Raw genomic sequence first — 19,777 nt, 5'->3', positions numbered from 1 at the left:
AAAAAAGATTCAAAGTGATATGTTACTATAAATCTTACTATCGGAGAAAATCACAAAACTAAACGTAACGACTCCAATAAAAACTGCAGTTAACCAGTCCAACCATAAACTAAACGCTCTAGACGTGTATAGAAACATAAACCATGCGCTGCTATGAACATCTTGAAGGTAGTCAAATTCGTCAACAAGTATTTTCTCTGCATTGTTTGTTCTGATAGTGGGTAAACCTTGTAGAGTGGCATTTAAATGCGCAAATACTGGACTTCTTGCTGAAATTACACAACTTTACAATATATTTCTTGTCAAAAACACATATCCTACCGATGCCTTCTAATCTTTTTACACTTCTGCTGGTTTTCAAATAAAAATCTCTAAGAAAGTAGAACAATACAATCATAACAGCTACGGGTAATATCAACCAGTAATTTACAAAGCACACAATAATTATAGCTCCGATCAGATTTAACATGATCTATTAAAACAATCAAAGTTTATATCAATAATTATCATAACGCCTGATTTTACTCACCTGAGTTGTATCAATAAATGCATTTGGTAGTAGTTCATCAACTTGTCCCAAATCTTTTGAAAACCTGTTCAATATTCTTCCTGAAGTGTTGGTATGAAAAAAATTCATAGCTGCATGTATGATACTTACAAACATTCTGTCATGTAGCCTAAAGTTTTGAGATATATTAATTAAAAAAAATAAAGTTCGGATATCTACTTTAAAAAAAAATAATACTCAAATCAACAACAATCATTTAGTTAGTGGTAGCATCATTTGGTGATGAGTATCATTTAGTAATAACCATATCTTCATCAATATGATGTCAAATATATTCGATACCAATTAAACTTTCAGTTGCGTAATCGAAGCGCGATTTTTAAATTCATTGTTGCCAACCATGGCAACATATTCGTCGCCGGGCTGACTAACTGGAATTGAAATTTCCCGCTGGAGATTCAGGCGGTAACTGTTGAAAAAAATGTCAAGTTGCCATATTTATTTATTTATTTCCTGACATTGTCATTCGTTTTGACACTTTAGTTTGGTTGTGATATTTTAAGCTTAAAAATGTTTACTAGCAGACCTTGCAGTCAAACATTGTCCTTTTTAGAACCTCTTTTAGTGCGAAGTGTACAAGATACCTTAATAGCCGTAAAAAACTCATCGCAACTTTATTAGAATAGAATATATCCATATATATTTTTTTCCCCCTTTCTTGGGTATGAGATTTTTTTTTATTAATTGAAATTGGAAACTGCAACATTCTTCTATATAGACTGGTGGTAGCAAGGCGGCTGCGGCTTCAAGAATAAAGTGCCTGAGAAAGCCCACCATGATGAGGCGAAACGTCGCATAATAAAAAAAAGTTTCCATTTTCAATTAATAAAAAAAAACCTCATACCCAAGAAAGGAAAAAAAATATATATGGATATAATTCTAAAGGTTTAAGAAAAAAAAATAAACTTTTATTAGAATATTTTGAATGGGAAAACGGTAGTAATGGACCTTTATGTCCGTTAAATGTTGTTAAGGAGGTGCGAGTTTTGTTGATGTAAATAATAAATGTTTGTATATTTATAATTAATTTATTTTTGCTACCTAAAACTTTCTTGATTAAAAGAAAATATGTAAAAGTGAGCAACGCTGTGCCGGTCAAGCTTAATCACGTGACCACAAGTTTATTTGATATGAACTATACAGGGTGCTACAAATTCGTGGTACGAGCATTGGTATCTCGGAAACCGTAAGAGATACCAAGATGGTTAAATTGGGGCAAAGTTGCGCTTTAGGATGTTCACCAAGATACCATCAAAAAGGTTTTAAAAATTTCAAGGATTGCTGAGTTATTTGGAAAAACGGATTTTTTTGAAAATCAATTTTATTTTTTCCTGGCGTTACTTTTTAGAAAATCAAAAAACTAATTGCACATTCTCATGGCTACTTTATTAGGGCTATCTGATAGTATTTTTAGATTTTCAAATTAGCTGCTAATTTGTGAGATACCGAGGCCAACTTAATTTTTTTAAATACGGACCTGCATTTTTTATTTCAGATTTTAAAAGAATTCGGTCTCCTGAGTACAATGATATGCCACACTTAATATTTTTTTTCGTATCGGACATTTGAACGCAATCTAATTAAACTAATTTCAAATCCTCTTTTTTTTTAAATATTTAATCTATTCATCGTTACAATATTGGTAAGCTTTCAAACTTAACAATGACGTGGAGTAAAACATCGAATATGGATAATCAAATGCAATTAAATAATAAAAAATAATATAAAATTATTGGGCATTACTTCATTTTTAAAAGTGACAATACATTTCAACATTACAATAAAGAGTACAGAATGCATTCGGAAGTATAAGAAGAAGATATGTTCAAAGAGCTATAAATAAGATTGAACGAAAAATACATTAATTTGTGTATTAGGGACGGTGGTAAGCCTTTTGAATATGTAGAGCATTACTAGTTTTAGAAACTAGTTTTTAGAAGTTGATTTATTTATAATAACTTCGATTAATATTATGCATATTATAAGATGATACACTGAGATTTCAAAATCACAATAAAAAAAGTTATAAATAATATTTTTAAATTGCTGATCTGGGTATTATTTGTTTGAATCTTTCAATTGGCTTGATTCAATGTTAATTAGCGCTGATCCATACTGTTGCGATGAAGATAATCAGATTAAATAATTTAAAAAACCAGAGTGGGATTTGAAATTATTTTAAATAATAATTAAATAGTTTTGTTATTGTTAAGGTACCTAAAACAAAAAAAGTATCAAGTGTGGCATATCATTGTACTCAGGAGATCGAGTTCTTTGAAAACTTTAAATAAAAAATGCAGGTCCTTATTTAAAAAAATTAAATTGGCCTCTGTATCTCACAAATTATCAGCTAATTTAAAAATCTAAAAACACTATCAGATAGCCCTAATAAAGTAGCCATGAGAATGTGTAATTAGTTTTTCGATTTTCTAAAAAGTAACGCCAGGAAAAAATAAAATTGATTTTCAAAAAAATCCGTTTATTCCAAAAAACTCAGAAATCCTTGAAATTTTTATAACTTTTTTGATGGCATCTTGGTGAACATCCTAAAGCGCAACTTTGCCCCAATTCAACCATCTTCGTATCTCTTACGGTTTCCGAGATACCAATGCTCGTACGTCGAATTTGTAGCACCCTGTATATTTAAAATTTGCATAAACAGTTTTAAATTATTAAACTATAAGCCAAAAAGATGAAGACAATATATTGTAAATTTATTCTTTAAATTGCTGGTTCCTCAATTAAGAAAAAAAGTTTTTTTGGGTTGAGTGATTTCTCTATTTTTTTATATTAGATCAAAGACTAAATCACTACCTTAAAGAGGCCCTCATGCAAAGTGAGAAAAAGTAAAGACTTCTAAGTACTGCTAGTATTATTGTTGCTACCATAAAAATAGTATATATTCTTATACATTCCTCCTGATCAAGTTTATCCCAAAAAGTTTTCAATGTACCTTTACCAGAATTGTATCCTGACTCTTCTAAAATAACCCTTCAAGTAAAACAGCATAAGTTTAGAGTTTTTTTGAAGTGAAACTTCTTTACGGGCGTAAAAATATCAAGGTCGCGACACACGAGCTAGCGGTAACGATCGAAAAAGTGGTAAGCTAATGAGGAAGTTGAGATTTGTTTTTGAAGCGTCGTAACTCGGGCCCTATGTGTTTCAGGAAAATATTTTAACTTCTACTACTACTACTACTACTACTACTACTACTACTATTTAACTTCTATAGGGTGGCCCAAAAATGTGTTGGAGGATCGGGATGATTTTTTTTAAATGGAATACATAAAATAAATTTTTAGCCCTTCTTAAAAAAATACTAAAAATACAAGAACTTGTCCTGAAATCAAAACTATATTAGGTATTTATTTTAGATCTACACCACTTTACATAATGTACAAAAGTACTGTTACCTGGACAGGGAAATAAACAGTCAGCTCGACCACTCTATAGAGATTAAAAGGAGAATAGAAATCGCTGGTGCAGGATTCGTTAAGATGCGAAGCGCACTCTGCAACCCGCGTTTGTCCATAGGGGTAAAGTTGAGAACACTCAAGTGCTACGTTTGGTCTTTGTTGCTATACGGGTGCGAAACTTGGACTATGCCTTCTGCTCGTGCAGGATTCGTTAAGATGCGAAGCGTACTCTGCAACCCGCGTTTGTCCATAGGGGTAAGATTGAGAACACTCAAGTGCTACGTTTGGCCTTTGTTGCTATACGGGTGCGAAACTTGGACCCTAAAACAGGAGGACCTCACGAAGGTGGAGGCATTCGAAATGTGGCTTTATAGGCGAATGCTACGTACAAGCTGGATCACTAGAACAACAAATGTGGAAGTACTGACCAGAATGAACACCCGTACCCACTTAGTCAACACAACAAAAATAAGGAAAACCGCTTACCTCGGGCATATAATGAGACACGAAGAATACGAACAGCTTTAGCTAATACTTCAAGGTAAAATCGAGGGAAAGCGCGGCATAGGAAGGAAGAAGAAATCGTGGCTTCGAAATATACGAGATTGGACAAATATTTCAAACGGGAATACTTTAATACATGGAGTCCAACATAGGGAAGATTTTGCCAAAGTGGTCGCCAACCTCAACAGAGACGGCAACATTTTTGTATTTATAATATGTCAAAATTTTTAACGAGTTCGCAGATATCCGCGGTTTTATATTTCATATGGCATTTTCCACAGTATTTTTTTATCAAAGCCACCCAATAATTTTTCTCTCGTAGAAACATCAAAAGTTGATGTTGTCCGATCGTGACCAAAGGGTAGTCTATGTGAGCGACGATGCACACGGTCCCACCCTACAAAGTTGGATACGACGCGACGTTTCGTTTACATCTTCATCAGGGTGGGACTAATGATTTGATATTGAAGAAGAATATCGGTCCATTTCGGCATAAATGGGGACGGGCTACAGGATGACGCCCTCGACGTTTCGCACCGATGTGATGCCTCTAAATATGAAAAAAATCATCAAGACTTTTCTTAATGGTGGCTTGATTGGAACCAAACTCGGCACGTGGATAGAGATACCCATATGGAGTTCTCAGACGAACAAACGCAAGTAAGAAGTTTCACTTCAAATATGCGCACATAGTGCACACAACTTTTTTTTAGAAAGCAATCCAAAACCTACCATTGACTTAAGAAGTAATCACCTCCGCTAGCTAAGAATTGTGCTCCGAAAAATAGAAGCCACATTAATATAAGCCCGCAGCAATTACCTCCTGCTAAGAAATATTCTTTATAGATCCCCATGCCTACTGTTCCAAGAGTTCGCATTTCAGCTGCTACTTTAGGTCCCAACTAAAATATATTTTATTTCAAGAATAATCACATAGTTGAACGTGAAAGACAAAAAATTACTTATGATCTTGAGTAAAACTTTAAATTTAGTCTTGCATGGTCTTTATTACATTTTCGGTGAAAATTATCGGTAAACAGGGTGATTCAGGGCCATAGCACGTTAAGCTTGATTTTCATGCATCCGTTATCAGTTAATACTATGACGGCGGCGCTCTGATTGGCCATAGCATTTTCGCGCCACTTCATCCGTAATTTTTTTACTCCAGCCCGTCAACGGAGAAAGATCGTACGATAACGGACGTTTCTACACTTTTTTGACAAATCTAATCTAACCTTTTTTACCCCTTAATTAAATCTATTACCTTTTTCAAAAGATACAAATTTTTAAAATAAAACTTTCGTAATGATATAAATTGTACAATAAAAAGTATGGAACTGATACACGGAACGGAATTACGTATAGCGTGAATACAATCAAAAATCCGGAATGGATATGGAATGGATATGGAATGGATATGGAATGGATATGGAATGGATATGGAATGGATATAGAATGGATATGGAATGGATATGGAATGGATATGGAATGGATATGGAATGGATATGGAATGGATATGGAATGGATATGGAATGGATATGGAATGGATATGGAATGGATATGGAAATGGATATGGAATGGATATGGAATGGATATGGAATGGATATGGAATGGATATGGAATGGATATGGAATGGATATGGAATGGATATGGAATGGATATGGAATGGATATGGAATGGATATGGAATGGATATGGAATGGATATGGAATGGATATGGAATGGATATGGAATGGATATGGAATGGATATGGAATGGATATGGAATGGATATGGAATGGATATGGAATGGATATGGAATGGATATGGAATGGATATGGAATGGATATGGAATGGATATGGAATGGATATGGAATGGATATGGAATGGATATAAAATGATATGGAATAGATATGGAATGGATATGGAATGGATATGGAATGGATATGGAATGGATATGGAATGGATATGGAATGGATATGGAATGGATATGGAATGGATATGGAATGGATATGGAATGGATATGGAATGGATATGGAATGGATATGGAATGGATATGGAATGGATATGGAATGGATATGGAATGGATATGGAATGGATATGGAATGGATATGGGAATGGATATGGAATGGATATGGAATGGATATGGAATGGATATGGAATGGATATGGAATGGATATGGAATGGATATGGAATGGATATGGAATGGATATGGAATGGATATGGAATGGATATGGAATGGATATGGAATGGATATGGAATGGATATGGAATGGATATGGAATGGATATGGAATGGATATGGAATGGATATGGAATGGATATGGAATGGATATGGAATGGATATGGAATGGATATGGAATGGATATGGAATGGATATGGAATGGATATGGAATGGATATGGAATGGATATGGAATGGATATGGAATGGATATGGAATGGATATGGAATGGATATGGAATGGATATGGAATGGATATGGAATGGAAATGGAAGGTATAGTGAGAATCAACCTTAAAGTAGCATGTTCAACGATCACCAATAACAAAGCTAAGGTCCAGTAGCCACGCCTTAGTAATTAATGCAACAGCTGAAGAATATAATGTCAATTAAATCTGGATAACGATAATGATATTCACCTGTTCGAAACATGGCTACAAAATGTAATAAAGTCAATGCAAGTCCAAAATCATAATTTAAGAATAATTATATTAGACGTGCATAATAATGCATGCATACTTTTAAACCCTCTATATCAATCACGCTATTAAAAGCTGCACTGGTAATAGAAATTGCTCTGATCACTCTATCTACTTCTTTATCTTCTACTAATCCAGGTGGTCCACCACCACCAGCTATAGCTGTAGCTTCTTCCAACAAAGTGGCAAAGCCCACGCCGCTTTTTCTAATATCCTCGTAAGTTCCTTGTATTTGTATACTTCCGTCATTGATTATGATAATTTTGTCGGCTCTTTTTAAATACTGAAGCTGATGTGTTACGAGAATGACCACTTTATCGGATAAATACTTAACCATGCAATCTTCAAAAAGCTGCTGGCCAACCTAAAGATTATAAGAGACTATACCGTATGATCGAAAAAAACGGCGATGGATAATTTTGGCGAGGACAATCTCTAGACGTCATTTGCTAAAAACTGACATAAAACTTCATAAATCAATACTAATTATGGTAACAAGATTACAACAGGATAGATTTGAGATACACAAATTTATTTCTAAATTTCTTCGTCTTTTTTCTCGAATTTTAAACCACACCATCCATTTAAAAATCTTTTTTTTCCATAGCAACTGTTAAAATTGCCTTATATCTATCAAAAATAGTAAATAAAATAGTACTTTAACCGCAAAGGTAGATTAAATGATACTTTAACAGCGAGGATAGGTTAAAAACTTTATTTCTTCACGCACTTTTTTTAATTGCTTCCATTTTTGAAAATGTTTGTATTCCTTTTCATAAGTTATTCGGGATTTAAATGGAAGTAGTTTGGATATGGCTTTTGTCGCCTCAGCGTTCATATTTAGTGAGTAAAAAAATAAATTATTCTTGTTGGAGAAATAAAATAAAATATAGCAAACAAGGGAATATAACTTTTAGATATTGACGTTCCGCTTAGTATAAATAAAATATGATGTTTTAAAGACTAAAGTGTATACAGTCGAATCATTTTAGTTTGGGCATTTAGAGACTTTAGGATCCCGGGATTTAATATCTTTGATTTCTTATCGGGTTTGGAGACCCAAATTAGAACCTTTCGTGTGACAACCGCAAAATAAAACCTTACATTCACCACAATATACCAAAACGGTTTACTTTTAAAAATTCAGTTTTAATCATCTGCTATAATGTAAACACTAAACATTATATGCGATGGCATGTAATAGACATCGAATAAAATACCTGTATATCTACAGCCGAAAGAGGATCATCCAGCAAATATATTTCAGCGGGTTTATATACTGCTCTAGCTAAGTTAATTCTAGCTCTTTGTCCCCCACTTAGTGATATGCCCCTTTCTCCAACTACTGTTCGGTCAGCGTACGGCAAAAGAGAAAAATCTCGGCGCAGCGCACATACTTTTATTACTTGCTGATATCTTGCTGAATCGTACTCCCTTCCAAACAAAATGTTTTGACGTACGCTTCCTACGAGTTAGAATTGCATTAGTAATTTGGTAAAATATTGGTAATAATAAACTTGTGGTAGTAACTTGTGGTAGTAAAAAATATTATATTATACATAACTAGTCAATATATGACACACATGTTATCTTTATAAATAAAGTAATTTTACTAAAATTAATAAAGTACAAGAACTTTTATAGTATCCCATTTAAAAATTATTTTAAAACTTTAACTATATCTAATTTCTAATTTATATATAAATTGTAGATGCAAACTAGTCAATATACAGGGTTGTTCACCTCATACAAGACGGAGTATTGTAGCTAAACGATTAGATTTTTACAAATTGTAAGTTTTGGGTTCGTTGAAGAACTATTAGAGATACAATTTAAAAATAATTTTACAAGATACAGAGTGTCCCAAATAAATAAAAAATATTAAAGTTGTATTTTTTTAAATAGAACACCCTGTATATTATTCTATTTTTAGATTCTACGGTTGAAATAATGGTAAATTTGATTAAGGTTTAAATCACACTTAAACTTTACCGTTTTTGAAATATTTTCAATTTTGTGAAATTGCAGTAAAAAATTTAAAGCTTCATTTCTCCAAGGGTATTAGAGGTTTTAATACTAAATATTTACTGAAGATTATTTATTGATCAGATATTGTGTTGCAATAATAAAAATTATACTAGCTTATACAGAGTGTCTAAAAATATATATTAAATATTTAATAGTTTTAAACGGCAATAACTTGTTTAATTTAAATAGAACATCCTGTATATTTTACGTGAATCAGATGCAAAATTTAATTGTCTATCAAATTGTGTTATACATTTTTTTATCTATCTCTTCAAGTTTTCGTAGAAAATGCATTTTCTTATAATCTAGACTTCATTTATCACTATACCCATGGAATATTGACATTTTAGATTTTTTTAAGACAATTAGTTAATTACATACTTAATTGTTTTAATTAATAAATTATTCAAAAATATTATTATTCGAAATCAATACAATAATAAGTTATGAAAATGGACGTCTCTGTTGTTATAAATAAGCATTTGTCAAAAAATTAAATAAAATTTATAAGGGGTTATTTTTACCACACTATCTAATACACATACAAAATTCAGTTTTTTAGTATTTGGAACAATTATTATTAATCAACGTAAATGGTCAATTAATGTAGTTTGAATATTGGGATCATATTAGTTGGTCCTCTTTAACAAAAAATATTTAAACAATTTTTTATCTTTTATTGAAATAAGCGAACTATATCGACAACATTAGTATCTGTATTTTTTGAAGATTTGTTACATCTTTAAAAATAATCTAAAATGTTAATATTCTATAGTTATAGTGATAAATGATGTCTAAATTATAAGAAAATGCATTTTCTACAAAATCTTGAGGAGATAGGTAAAAAATGGTATATACTCTGTTTTTTTTCTCAGGTAAGATTTCGACAGACGATGACAGAAGAAAAGCAGATGACGTCCCATACCAATCTATTTATTTTACTAAAAAAAGTCTCTAATAATTTTTAAGTTATCTATGGATGGGTTTAAATATAAATCCGTCATATGTCGTGTCTTGTTGTTTTTAACCAGTTTTATTGGTTTATTTAAAAATGACAGATCGATTTCAATTTTATTGGTTTGACGGAACGATGAACGACAAACGGACGCCGATGCGTATGAACTCGCCTTTAGATTTTTGTCATTTTTGACGCTTGTCAAAGTCTTGCCAAATTCTAGGTTATAATTTTGTGTCAACTTTTGTTAAATACCCTGCGTTTTGGAATATGATGCATTTTGATTCGTATTATTACGTGTGTTTTGTGTCTTTTGAAGTCAAGTGGAGGAAAAATCGAGTGAAAATTAACTGTAGACCCAGAGCACAGTTTATGGTTAATACTCGCTGCCAGGGCAGAAAGTCTTATACACCAATGAAGTTGCTATCGATAAAGTTTGTATACCATTTCGTCGTAGATAAGTGCATCTTGTATATGGTAGAAGGATCAAACTAAACACATACTAAAAACTGGAGTAGCTGTAAAATATCGATATCACACGATAGGTAAATAATGGATTTTAGTACTGCAGAAAAATAATGTCAAAAGGTACTGGTTTAAAAAAATTAAGATTAAAGTTAATTAATCAACCTTTAAGGTATAAAATTTGGTAGGTGTTATTATTAATAAAATAGTTTGTTTTATTTACCTATGTTGTTTTATTTATTCCTGTGGAATATTACAAATTTGTATTTGTACATAAGTTATATTGATAAATATAATCATAAATGCGGGTAGTTTCATAAAGCTTGAAAGTAAATAATAGTTCTTTTTTATATTTTTTTTGGTATGTAGTGTCTTGTTCTTGTTTGTTTTGTATTAACACATACCGTTTTTATTAAATAAAATAACTCGATTACATTTTTTCAGTTTTATACAGTTTTTTTCACAATATTTTGAAGTAATCACTTGTCATCTTGTCAATCAAATTTTAAATATATCCTGCAATGCGTTCCAGTTGTACCAACTTATTTCTTTTTAAAATAAAATAAACTACTTTGAAATTAAAATGACAGACACATCTATCACTGTCAAGGATCTTCTCGTTGGACAGACTATAATACAATTTGATAGACAATTACATTGTGCGTCTCATTTACGTAAAATATATAGGGTGTTCTATTTAAATTAAACAAGTTATTGCCGTTTAAAGGTAGTAATTATTTAATATAAATTTTTGGACACTCTGTATAAATTATTTTTAAATTGTACCTCTAATAGTTCTTTAACGAACCCAAAACTTACAATTTGTAAAAATCTAATCGTTTAGCTATAATACTTCGTGTCGTATGTGGTGAACAACCCTGTACAATACTCATGTTATCTTTTAATAAAGTAATTTTAATTTATTATAAGAATTGCTTCATTTCGTTACACTAGAATCATAAAGACTACATAACCCATTCCTAAGATATGAGTATAATTTTCATTAAGTGGTTTGATTTTTTATTGTTTCTTAGTTTGTTTAACCCAAAAAATATTTAAAGTAGACTTTAAAAAAATGATTGGCACGTATGGAATAAATCATATAGAAATAAATATAAGTAAAACAGTCCTCAGATTAATTCTGTGTGCGTACACGAGCGCTTATTGACGAGCCCTATTTAAATTATAAATTTATTTTCATACCCTTTTAACAGAAAACATTTGCCGTTATGTAGAATTTCATTAAATATGATATAAAGAATTGTAAATAATGTATTCAAAAAAATTATCATTTCTTAAAAAAACCTTATATAATTCACCTATAAAAAGCCATGGCTCCTGCGAAGCATATGAAACATCACCCAAAACAGACAGTTTTCCACTGAACAATCGCAATTCTCCCAAAATCAAGTTAAGGAGACAACTTTTACCTGCTCCAACCGGCCCAACTACAGCAACTAATTCGCCAGCCTTAATTTGGATATTTATATTATCCAGACACATATTCTCCCCTAAATAATTATAAAAATATATTATTATTTAAATAAAAATATTTCTTGCCATATAACTGCTATTTTGTAAAATTTTCAGCTTTCAAATAATGAAAAACTGAAGATAACAAAAAGTTAATTTTTTTTATATTATTATTTTGGCTGTACTTAAACTGCCGTTAAACGGTAGCTTACTAAAATGCCGTTAATAGGTATGACGTCGTTGATGTGACGCACTTAACGGGCTTTATGAAATATAGGAATTTTATAAGAACTAACGCTATCCACCCCACCAAATAACCAACTTAACCAACGCAACTAACCTCGACACTGATAAAAAAATATAAAAAATAAATATAAATTAGTAAAAACCAACCAACCCCACCAAATAACCAACTAACCAATGAATTAACACCCTACAAATAACCACGCTAACCAACCCGCCAAATAACTAAACTAATCCAATCAAAAAGAGCGAAACCAATGCAATAAGATCACGTTATAAGCAAAAAAAATTTAAAAAGTCTTGGTCGGCATGAGATTTGAACCACGGACCATGCGCTCACGAAGCGATAGCCTCAGCCACGGAGCCACACGTGCTCTTGCAAAATGCTTATAGGTAGGCATTACTTTCCGCCGACATGAACGACGTCATAATATCTATTAACGGCATTTTAGTAGGCTACCGTTTAACGGCTGTTTAAGTACATCGTATTATTTTTAGCAGCTTAGCATATTTAGTATTAGTGTTCTTAGCGTATCTATTATTTTTATATACAAAGTGGGTCAATGTTTCGAAAAAGCTACATATTAAGTAATGTTAGAAACATTTTACAGGGTGACTCAAATATATTTTTACACTAAAGTAGTTTTTTTTAATTTGTAGTTTATCTTTTTGCTAATTGGATTTAACATAACAGTATCATCGCGTTCGCGGCGCCGCGCCGCGCGTCAATGTATACATACCATAACGTAAACCGTACATTGTGTCTAAAAACATAAATTTATAAACTCTAATTTTATATTTTCATTCAAAATGTTAAAATGTTCTAGTAATAAAAATGTTGTACAGGGTGGTCGAAATTGGTCTGTTTTAACAGAGAAACCCTATTTCCTGACTAGATAGAGCAAAACCGACATAGATATCATGGGCTCGATTTCTGAGACATGTTTAATGGCGTAAACTGCTTGTTGATACTGCCAACTGAGATACGGGGTTTTTGAATTTTTTACCATTTTGAAAATTATCCATAACTTTTTTATATCGCGGAATAATAAAATTCTGTAAAAACGTTCTCAATACACTTTTTTAAGCACAATCAAGTGGCGTAGTTAGTTTTTTTCTATGTTTACTCTTTTTGTGAGAAATAATAAAAAACATAATTTTTTAAATGGCAATCATAGTTGGCTATGAACTTAAAAAAATGGTGGCGTTTAACCCTTTCCAACGATATAAAGTTATGAGTATCTATTTCTAAGAATGAGAGAAATATTAGTTTTTTTATCTTTATATCGAAGCGGGCTTTGATTTTGTGTTGACCTATTTGCCTAAATATTTTTATCACAATTTGTATTCTATATTATTATTTATCTGCATAATTAAAGACTTTTGAACATTCTATATTAGCATTAGTAATTACAATTGAAATCGATACAATAAACAATGAACAAAAATAAAAAACGTATGTTTTGAGTGACGAATCTAGTTTTCTAAAAAAACCATCAAAGATGTTCAAACTGCACCTCCTTGTTGATTGTTGAAGAAAAGTTTATGATTAATTTAAAAAAATAAAAAGTTCCCAAATTCATCATTTCGATCAAATAACTATCTAATCAACAAGTTTATATTTAGTCAATAATGTCATGTATTGACTATTTCTATTCTAAATATCTTAAGAACGGTTACTCGTAGCGATTTTTACCTAGAGACATTTTTTACGTAAAAAATTACGAGATTGTTTATTTATTCAGTAGCTTTATACAGGTACGGACGAAAAGTTATTACTTTTCAAAACAAATAGAACACATGTAGGTGGCGCCCTCTACAAATAGCAGTCATGTTGACATCAAAATCAAATTTCTCGTGGCAAAAAACTCCTAGATACCAATTTTCATCCAAATATTGACGTTACGTCAATATTTGGATGAAATTACGGAATTACGTAAAATGAAATTTGTACACCCTGTATCTCCAAAACTAATCATTTTAAGACATATATTTATACGAACTTTTTTACTTATTTTTATCTGGAAAACATGCTGCCGAAGTTTCCGGAATACAGTTCGGACCACCCTGTATATACATAATGAACAAAGACATTACTCAACATATACACATCTTAAAATTGCTAAAGCTAAAAAATACATGAACCGTATAGTCAAAACGCGTTAATAGTAATTATTAAAAAATAATATTTGACTTCCTTATTTTTTTATTCAATGTGATTAGTTTGTTTTTTGTGTACATGTTATTTGAGAAATTATTCTTCTCGTTAGCTAGTGTATATTAAAACATTATTGGTTCAAAAATCAATTATAGACAATTACCATATTTTGCGATTGCTCTAAATATCTTTACAAGGTAAAACTCTTCACTAGATTTAAAGTCATCCATATCGCGTAAATCGAATTTCCTTGAACTGGTTGCACCTAAATCTCGAGTAGAGATAACACGAGATTTACTAACTAATTCAGTCATTTCAGGATCCATTATTGCTCGATCTCCAGCTAGAGATTCATCTGTCAATAAAAAGTCCTGAATCCGTTTTATGGAAACTACAGTTTCTGCAATCTAGAACATTAAGTTGTGCTTGTCGTTATCTTTTTACTTAACAATATACAGACGGAGATTGACTCGAGCCGAGCTTTGTAATGTAACGCTTTATAACACGAGCATTCGCTAGCCAATATCGGGAAATAATTGGCGAACCTAGCGGCTCATGAACAACAACGATGCGCTAATAAACCGACCGGTGCGACTTTTGTTGAAATCGGGTCAATTCAATTAGCTTAAGAGCTGACGACATATTTAGAGAACATATTTTAGGCAAGCTAGAATAACTAAAAATGTATAGTTTATTAACTGGTGAACCCAGAATCCTAAGTCTGGCTGGGGGGTTGGGGGTATTTCGCTACTGCGCAACCCATAACATTTGCAAAAAAATAAATCCAAAAAACATTCTTTAGGCAACTTTAAATTTGTTTATTCTTAAATTTTGGCATCTATTTAACCTAGAAATAAGTATGCCAGACTTTTTTTCGGGTTTAAAGTGTATCCTGAGCGTTCCAAATATGTTTAATTATTATAAATCAATCTCTCAATAAACTATCTTTCTCGTGCTTATAGATACTCATAAGACTTTCTTATCGCGCTCATTTAAAATCTTTATTCGCGTCTGGCAAGTATTAAATCCCATTGAATTGGTTTGGCAATTAACACATATTTTTTAATATCATCTAATAAACACGCTGTAAAAATTTTAGAATGCCTAAAGTATGTTTTCCAGGTATAATAATTAAACATATTTGGAATGGTAGGGTTACACTTTAAACCCGAAAAAAAAGTCTGGCATTCTTATTTCCAGATTAAATAGATGCTAAAATTTAAGAATAAACAAATTTAAAGTTGCCTAAAGAATGTTTTTTGGATTTATTTTTTTGCAAATGTTATGGGTTGCGCACTAGCGAAATACCCCCAACCCCCCAGCCAGACTTAGGATTCTGGGTTCACCAGTTAATAAACTATACATTTTTAGTTATTCTAGCTTGCCTAAAATATGTTCTCTAAATATGTCGTCAGCTCTTAAGCTAATTGAATTGACCAGACTTAGGATTCTGGGTTCACAAGTTATTAAAGTTTTTTTTGTTATTCTAACTTGCCTAAAATATGTTCTCTAAATATGTCGCCAGCTCTCCGGCTAAATAATTTTCTCAACCAGCTCAATATATTTTGGTTACCATTATTGCTCATCAAGCAGTTATATTAATCAATTAAGGCCGTAAACAATCATAACATAATATACAATTCCATATACTAATTAATTATAATAAAATTAAATAATAAAAATATTTTAATAATATTCCTGCAGATTAAGTAAAAAGTTTTGTTTTTTAAATATCTACTATACATATTATAAACGCGTGTTAAAAGAAATATCATCGTAACAACAGATATTTTAAAAACGTCTAGGTTTGGTTAGTCTAGGTTTACTTTGTTCACTGAGATTTGTCTCGGATGTAGAAACCGACACGTCGTGGAAGTAGCTCGTGACAAAACGAAATTGAACGAGACAACAGGAGACCAAAAAATCCAAAAGTAATTTTGAGGTGTTTTTAAGAAATGGAAGTACGTCGACAAGCAGAAATAAGTCTAGACAACCGAGAATAAGCCGAGACAAGCCGAGACGAGATAAATTTAGACTAGGAAACACGATATTGACCTGCTTCGGGCTGTTTTCTGCATAAGTGTAGAGGGTGTATTACATTACAGGCGCTCGGCTCAAGTCAATATCGACCTTACAAATGATTACCGCGTTTAATCCTTGAGGAAAGAATACTGTCAGAGTCTGTCTTACGATTTGATAATACGAACCAATTAAAAATACTTTTTCGGCAGTTATATGGTTGTCTAAAAGTACGTAAGTCATTATGGATAAGAACACACCCGTTCTTGATGTAAACATGATAAACGACATAGTTATTCCTCTTACGTAAGACGTCAGAAGCAATATTTTCAACTCTCTCCTAAAATAATATTTTAAAAATATCGATTTTGTGTCGAATGAAAGAATATAATATGACACTGACAATTGTTGTCTGTCAATTAACTCAAAAATTCAAAAGTATACATTTTTGTCTTTCGACTGTCAAAAACATATAGTCTCTCTCTTGAGAGAATATATGGTTTTATATAGGGTTCGTGACGTTCTTCGTTAGTCTCAAATTAGAGGCAATTAGCCTCTCAGTAGGCAATTTGTAAATAGCTTTTAGCCTCTTTTTCTTATTGATTGATAGCACAAGACCTTCATTATAAATGCAAAAGGCGTTTTGTTGTGTACAGTGTGACATGCCAAAAGATTGGACCAATTTTATTTTAAGGTTATATGTTCCAATAGGATTCAGACCGCTTTAACACGTTTGTAGATGGACACATCCGGTACGTTTTCGGAGAATAATAGGGGTTGCTCGTATAACAATAGGTAATAAAGATATTTTCGGGAACTGACCGCATCAGTGTAGGATTTTAGGGTTTTGAGATTTTTTTTTAAGTTTTGTTAAAATATATTTTGTTACACAATGTAAAATTATATGTTACACATATTTTTTTATTTATTTAGGTATCCGTTATTGGCATTTTCATTGGATTATACGAGTACACTCAATTGTCGTACATACTAGTGAAGAAATCTAAAGTTTTTATTGTTAAATGAATAATAATAATAATAATCTTTATTAATCATAAGAAATATACATTTCATATCAAGTCAAAAATCAATCAATAAAAATAAAAAATGCACTTATAAATAAAAAAATCACAATAAGAAATACAATGTAAAATACGTAAAATGACATGACCGATTAAAATAAGATCTGCAGGTCTCTGCTCTCTCTCAAAACCTCCTTAAAATCATCAATGGAGTAGGGTACCAAGTGCACTTTATATCTCTTAAGATGCCATTTAAAGACACTCAAGCTTGATTTTCGGAAATTTAGTGGTAGTATATTATAAGAATCCACACCAATACAGCTTGTTTTCTGTAATCTTGAGGCAGGTTTCACAAGATTATTTTTAAATCGTGTATCGTGATCGTGTACAGTTGTGTGAGATTTGTATTTATCGAGATTTTTTTTGATATAACATAATTTGGCAAGGATTATCTGGCCATACAGAGTAATTATGCGCAAAGATCGGAAAAGGGGCTTACAGCTATCAAATGCAATGCTTAACAAATACACTGTTAAGGTAAGTGCCAGCTGCGTCCCCGCCCCCCCCCCAAGATAGTATGCCATACGACATCAGGGAGTGGAAAAGAGCATGATATGTTATTAGTACCGCATGTTGCCCTGCCGTAAAGCGAATTTTCCGAATTGCAAACAAAGCCGATGAAAGTCGCTCATTCAATTTTATTATATGTTCTATGAATGTAACAGGTTACAAACCCTATATAACATAACTGCAAAAAATAATGTCACGCGTTTAGAAAAACATTTCAAAATTAATGTTAGGTATTTACAATAATTAAAATACATAATATGTAATTATAAATCATCCTCACTGAAATCAGAGCCGTCAGAATTTCCAACTGAAATTAGCAGATATTCTACTGTCTCCTCCAAGAGATTGTCAAGATCCCACATTTTTGCTCCTTTTTTATGACGTGTTTTACGGCATTGTCCAATTTTTGGCAGAGATTTATGTTAACGATATACACTCAGATGCAAAAAAGGCAACGGAGAAATTTTTGATCAATTTTAAAGTGTTATATTTCTGTTATTTTTAGCCCTATTTTCATGATTTTTTTAGAAAGCTGTACATAATTATATCAACTTTAAATCGTAAACTAAGTTTTTTATAAACTTTAATATTTGGCATATTACACAGGGTTAATCGAGCGAGGTTGTTTTTTTTTACTGTAACTTTAAAACACCCTGTGCAATAATTTCGTGTGTAAATTTTCCTAAAATATAATTTTACGGTCAGTACCATAACTCCTGAGCATTTTGTTTTTTGATTTATGTCAATACATGCTTTGGTTAATTTTTAAGAGCGAAATGAACTATCAATTTGGAATTTTTTCATTTATCATTGCTTTTTGATGTATTTTTTTAATATGACTACATGGTTTTGGTGACGTAAAAATAAACGTTGAATACTAAAGATACAGTCCTGGTTGTAATAAACACTAATAACGATAACAGAACTAACGATATTAAAGAAAACATCTGTAATAATCAAGTATACAAACAGAAAAAAAAAATGTAAAAAATAACCTAATACTTTGTATTGCCTCCCTTGGCTGTTATAACTGCCTGTATACGTTCGTTCATACTGTCATTGAGGCTGCATATATCATATTGCAATATGCTTTTTCATTTTTCTTTAAGGACCAAGCGAAGTTCATTTATTGAAGCTGGTAGCGCTTCGCGACCTCTAACCCTCCTGCCAAGCATTTCCCAAACGTCGAACATGATGAACAGTTCATAAGGGTTTATAGTTAACAATCATCTCCAAAGCCGCCTAGCACCATGTTATACAGAAAAACAACTTCAAAAACAAATGATAATTGAAAAAAATGCAAATTATTGATGGCGAGTTCATTTCACCCTTAAAAAATAACTAAGGCATGTACTGACATGATCCAAAAAACAAAATGCTCTGGAGACCAACAAAATGCTCAGGTTCTGACTGCAAAATTATATTTTAGGAAAATTTACACACAAAATGTAAAAAACAACCCCTCGATTAACCCTGTATAATATGAGAAATACTAAAGTTTATAAAAAACTGAGTTTACGAATTAAAGTTGATGGAATTATATACAGCTTGCTAAAAAAATCATAAAAATAGGGCTAAAAATAACAAAAATATAACACATTAAATTTGACCAAAAATTTCTCCGTTGTTATTGTGTTATTCCCAGCTACATATACTTTCATTTGTGCCCATATAAGTTCGGTG

At 31.7% G+C, this 19,777-nt stretch overlaps 1 protein-coding gene across 4 annotated transcripts in view; it reads right to left on the bottom strand.

The window, feature by feature from the left end:
• The window catches only part of LOC115891584 (multidrug resistance-associated protein 4-like), a 48,429-nt gene that overhangs the window by 12,314 nt on the left and 16,338 nt on the right, over window positions 1–19,777 (bottom strand). For all 4 annotated transcript variants that reach the window (XM_030912080.1, XM_030912079.1, XM_030912081.1 and 1 more), the window contains exons 6-15: window positions 16,629–16,842; window positions 14,647–14,890; window positions 11,929–12,120; window positions 8,382–8,626; window positions 7,202–7,525; window positions 5,221–5,390; window positions 3,383–3,559; window positions 530–677; window positions 322–472; window positions 39–269 (exon numbers count right to left, since the gene is read on the bottom strand). In XM_030912080.1, coding sequence (XP_030767940.1) covers window positions 39–269; window positions 322–472; window positions 530–677; window positions 3,383–3,559; window positions 5,221–5,390; window positions 7,202–7,525; window positions 8,382–8,626; window positions 11,929–12,120; window positions 14,647–14,890; window positions 16,629–16,842 — 2,096 coding nt within the window. The remainder of the gene's footprint in view (window positions 1–38; window positions 270–321; window positions 473–529; window positions 678–3,382; window positions 3,560–5,220; window positions 5,391–7,201; window positions 7,526–8,381; window positions 8,627–11,928; window positions 12,121–14,646; window positions 14,891–16,628; window positions 16,843–19,777) is intronic.

Source organism: Sitophilus oryzae, unplaced genomic scaffold, assembly GCF_002938485.1.
Source record: "Sitophilus oryzae breed Bouriz unplaced genomic scaffold, Soryzae_2.0 scaffold_1188_pilon_pilon, whole genome shotgun sequence".
NCBI classification, from domain to species: Eukaryota; Metazoa; Arthropoda; class Insecta; order Coleoptera; family Curculionidae; genus Sitophilus; species Sitophilus oryzae.
The sequence above is the reverse complement of the archived record's forward strand: the minus strand, read 5'-3'. Positions and strand labels throughout refer to the sequence as shown.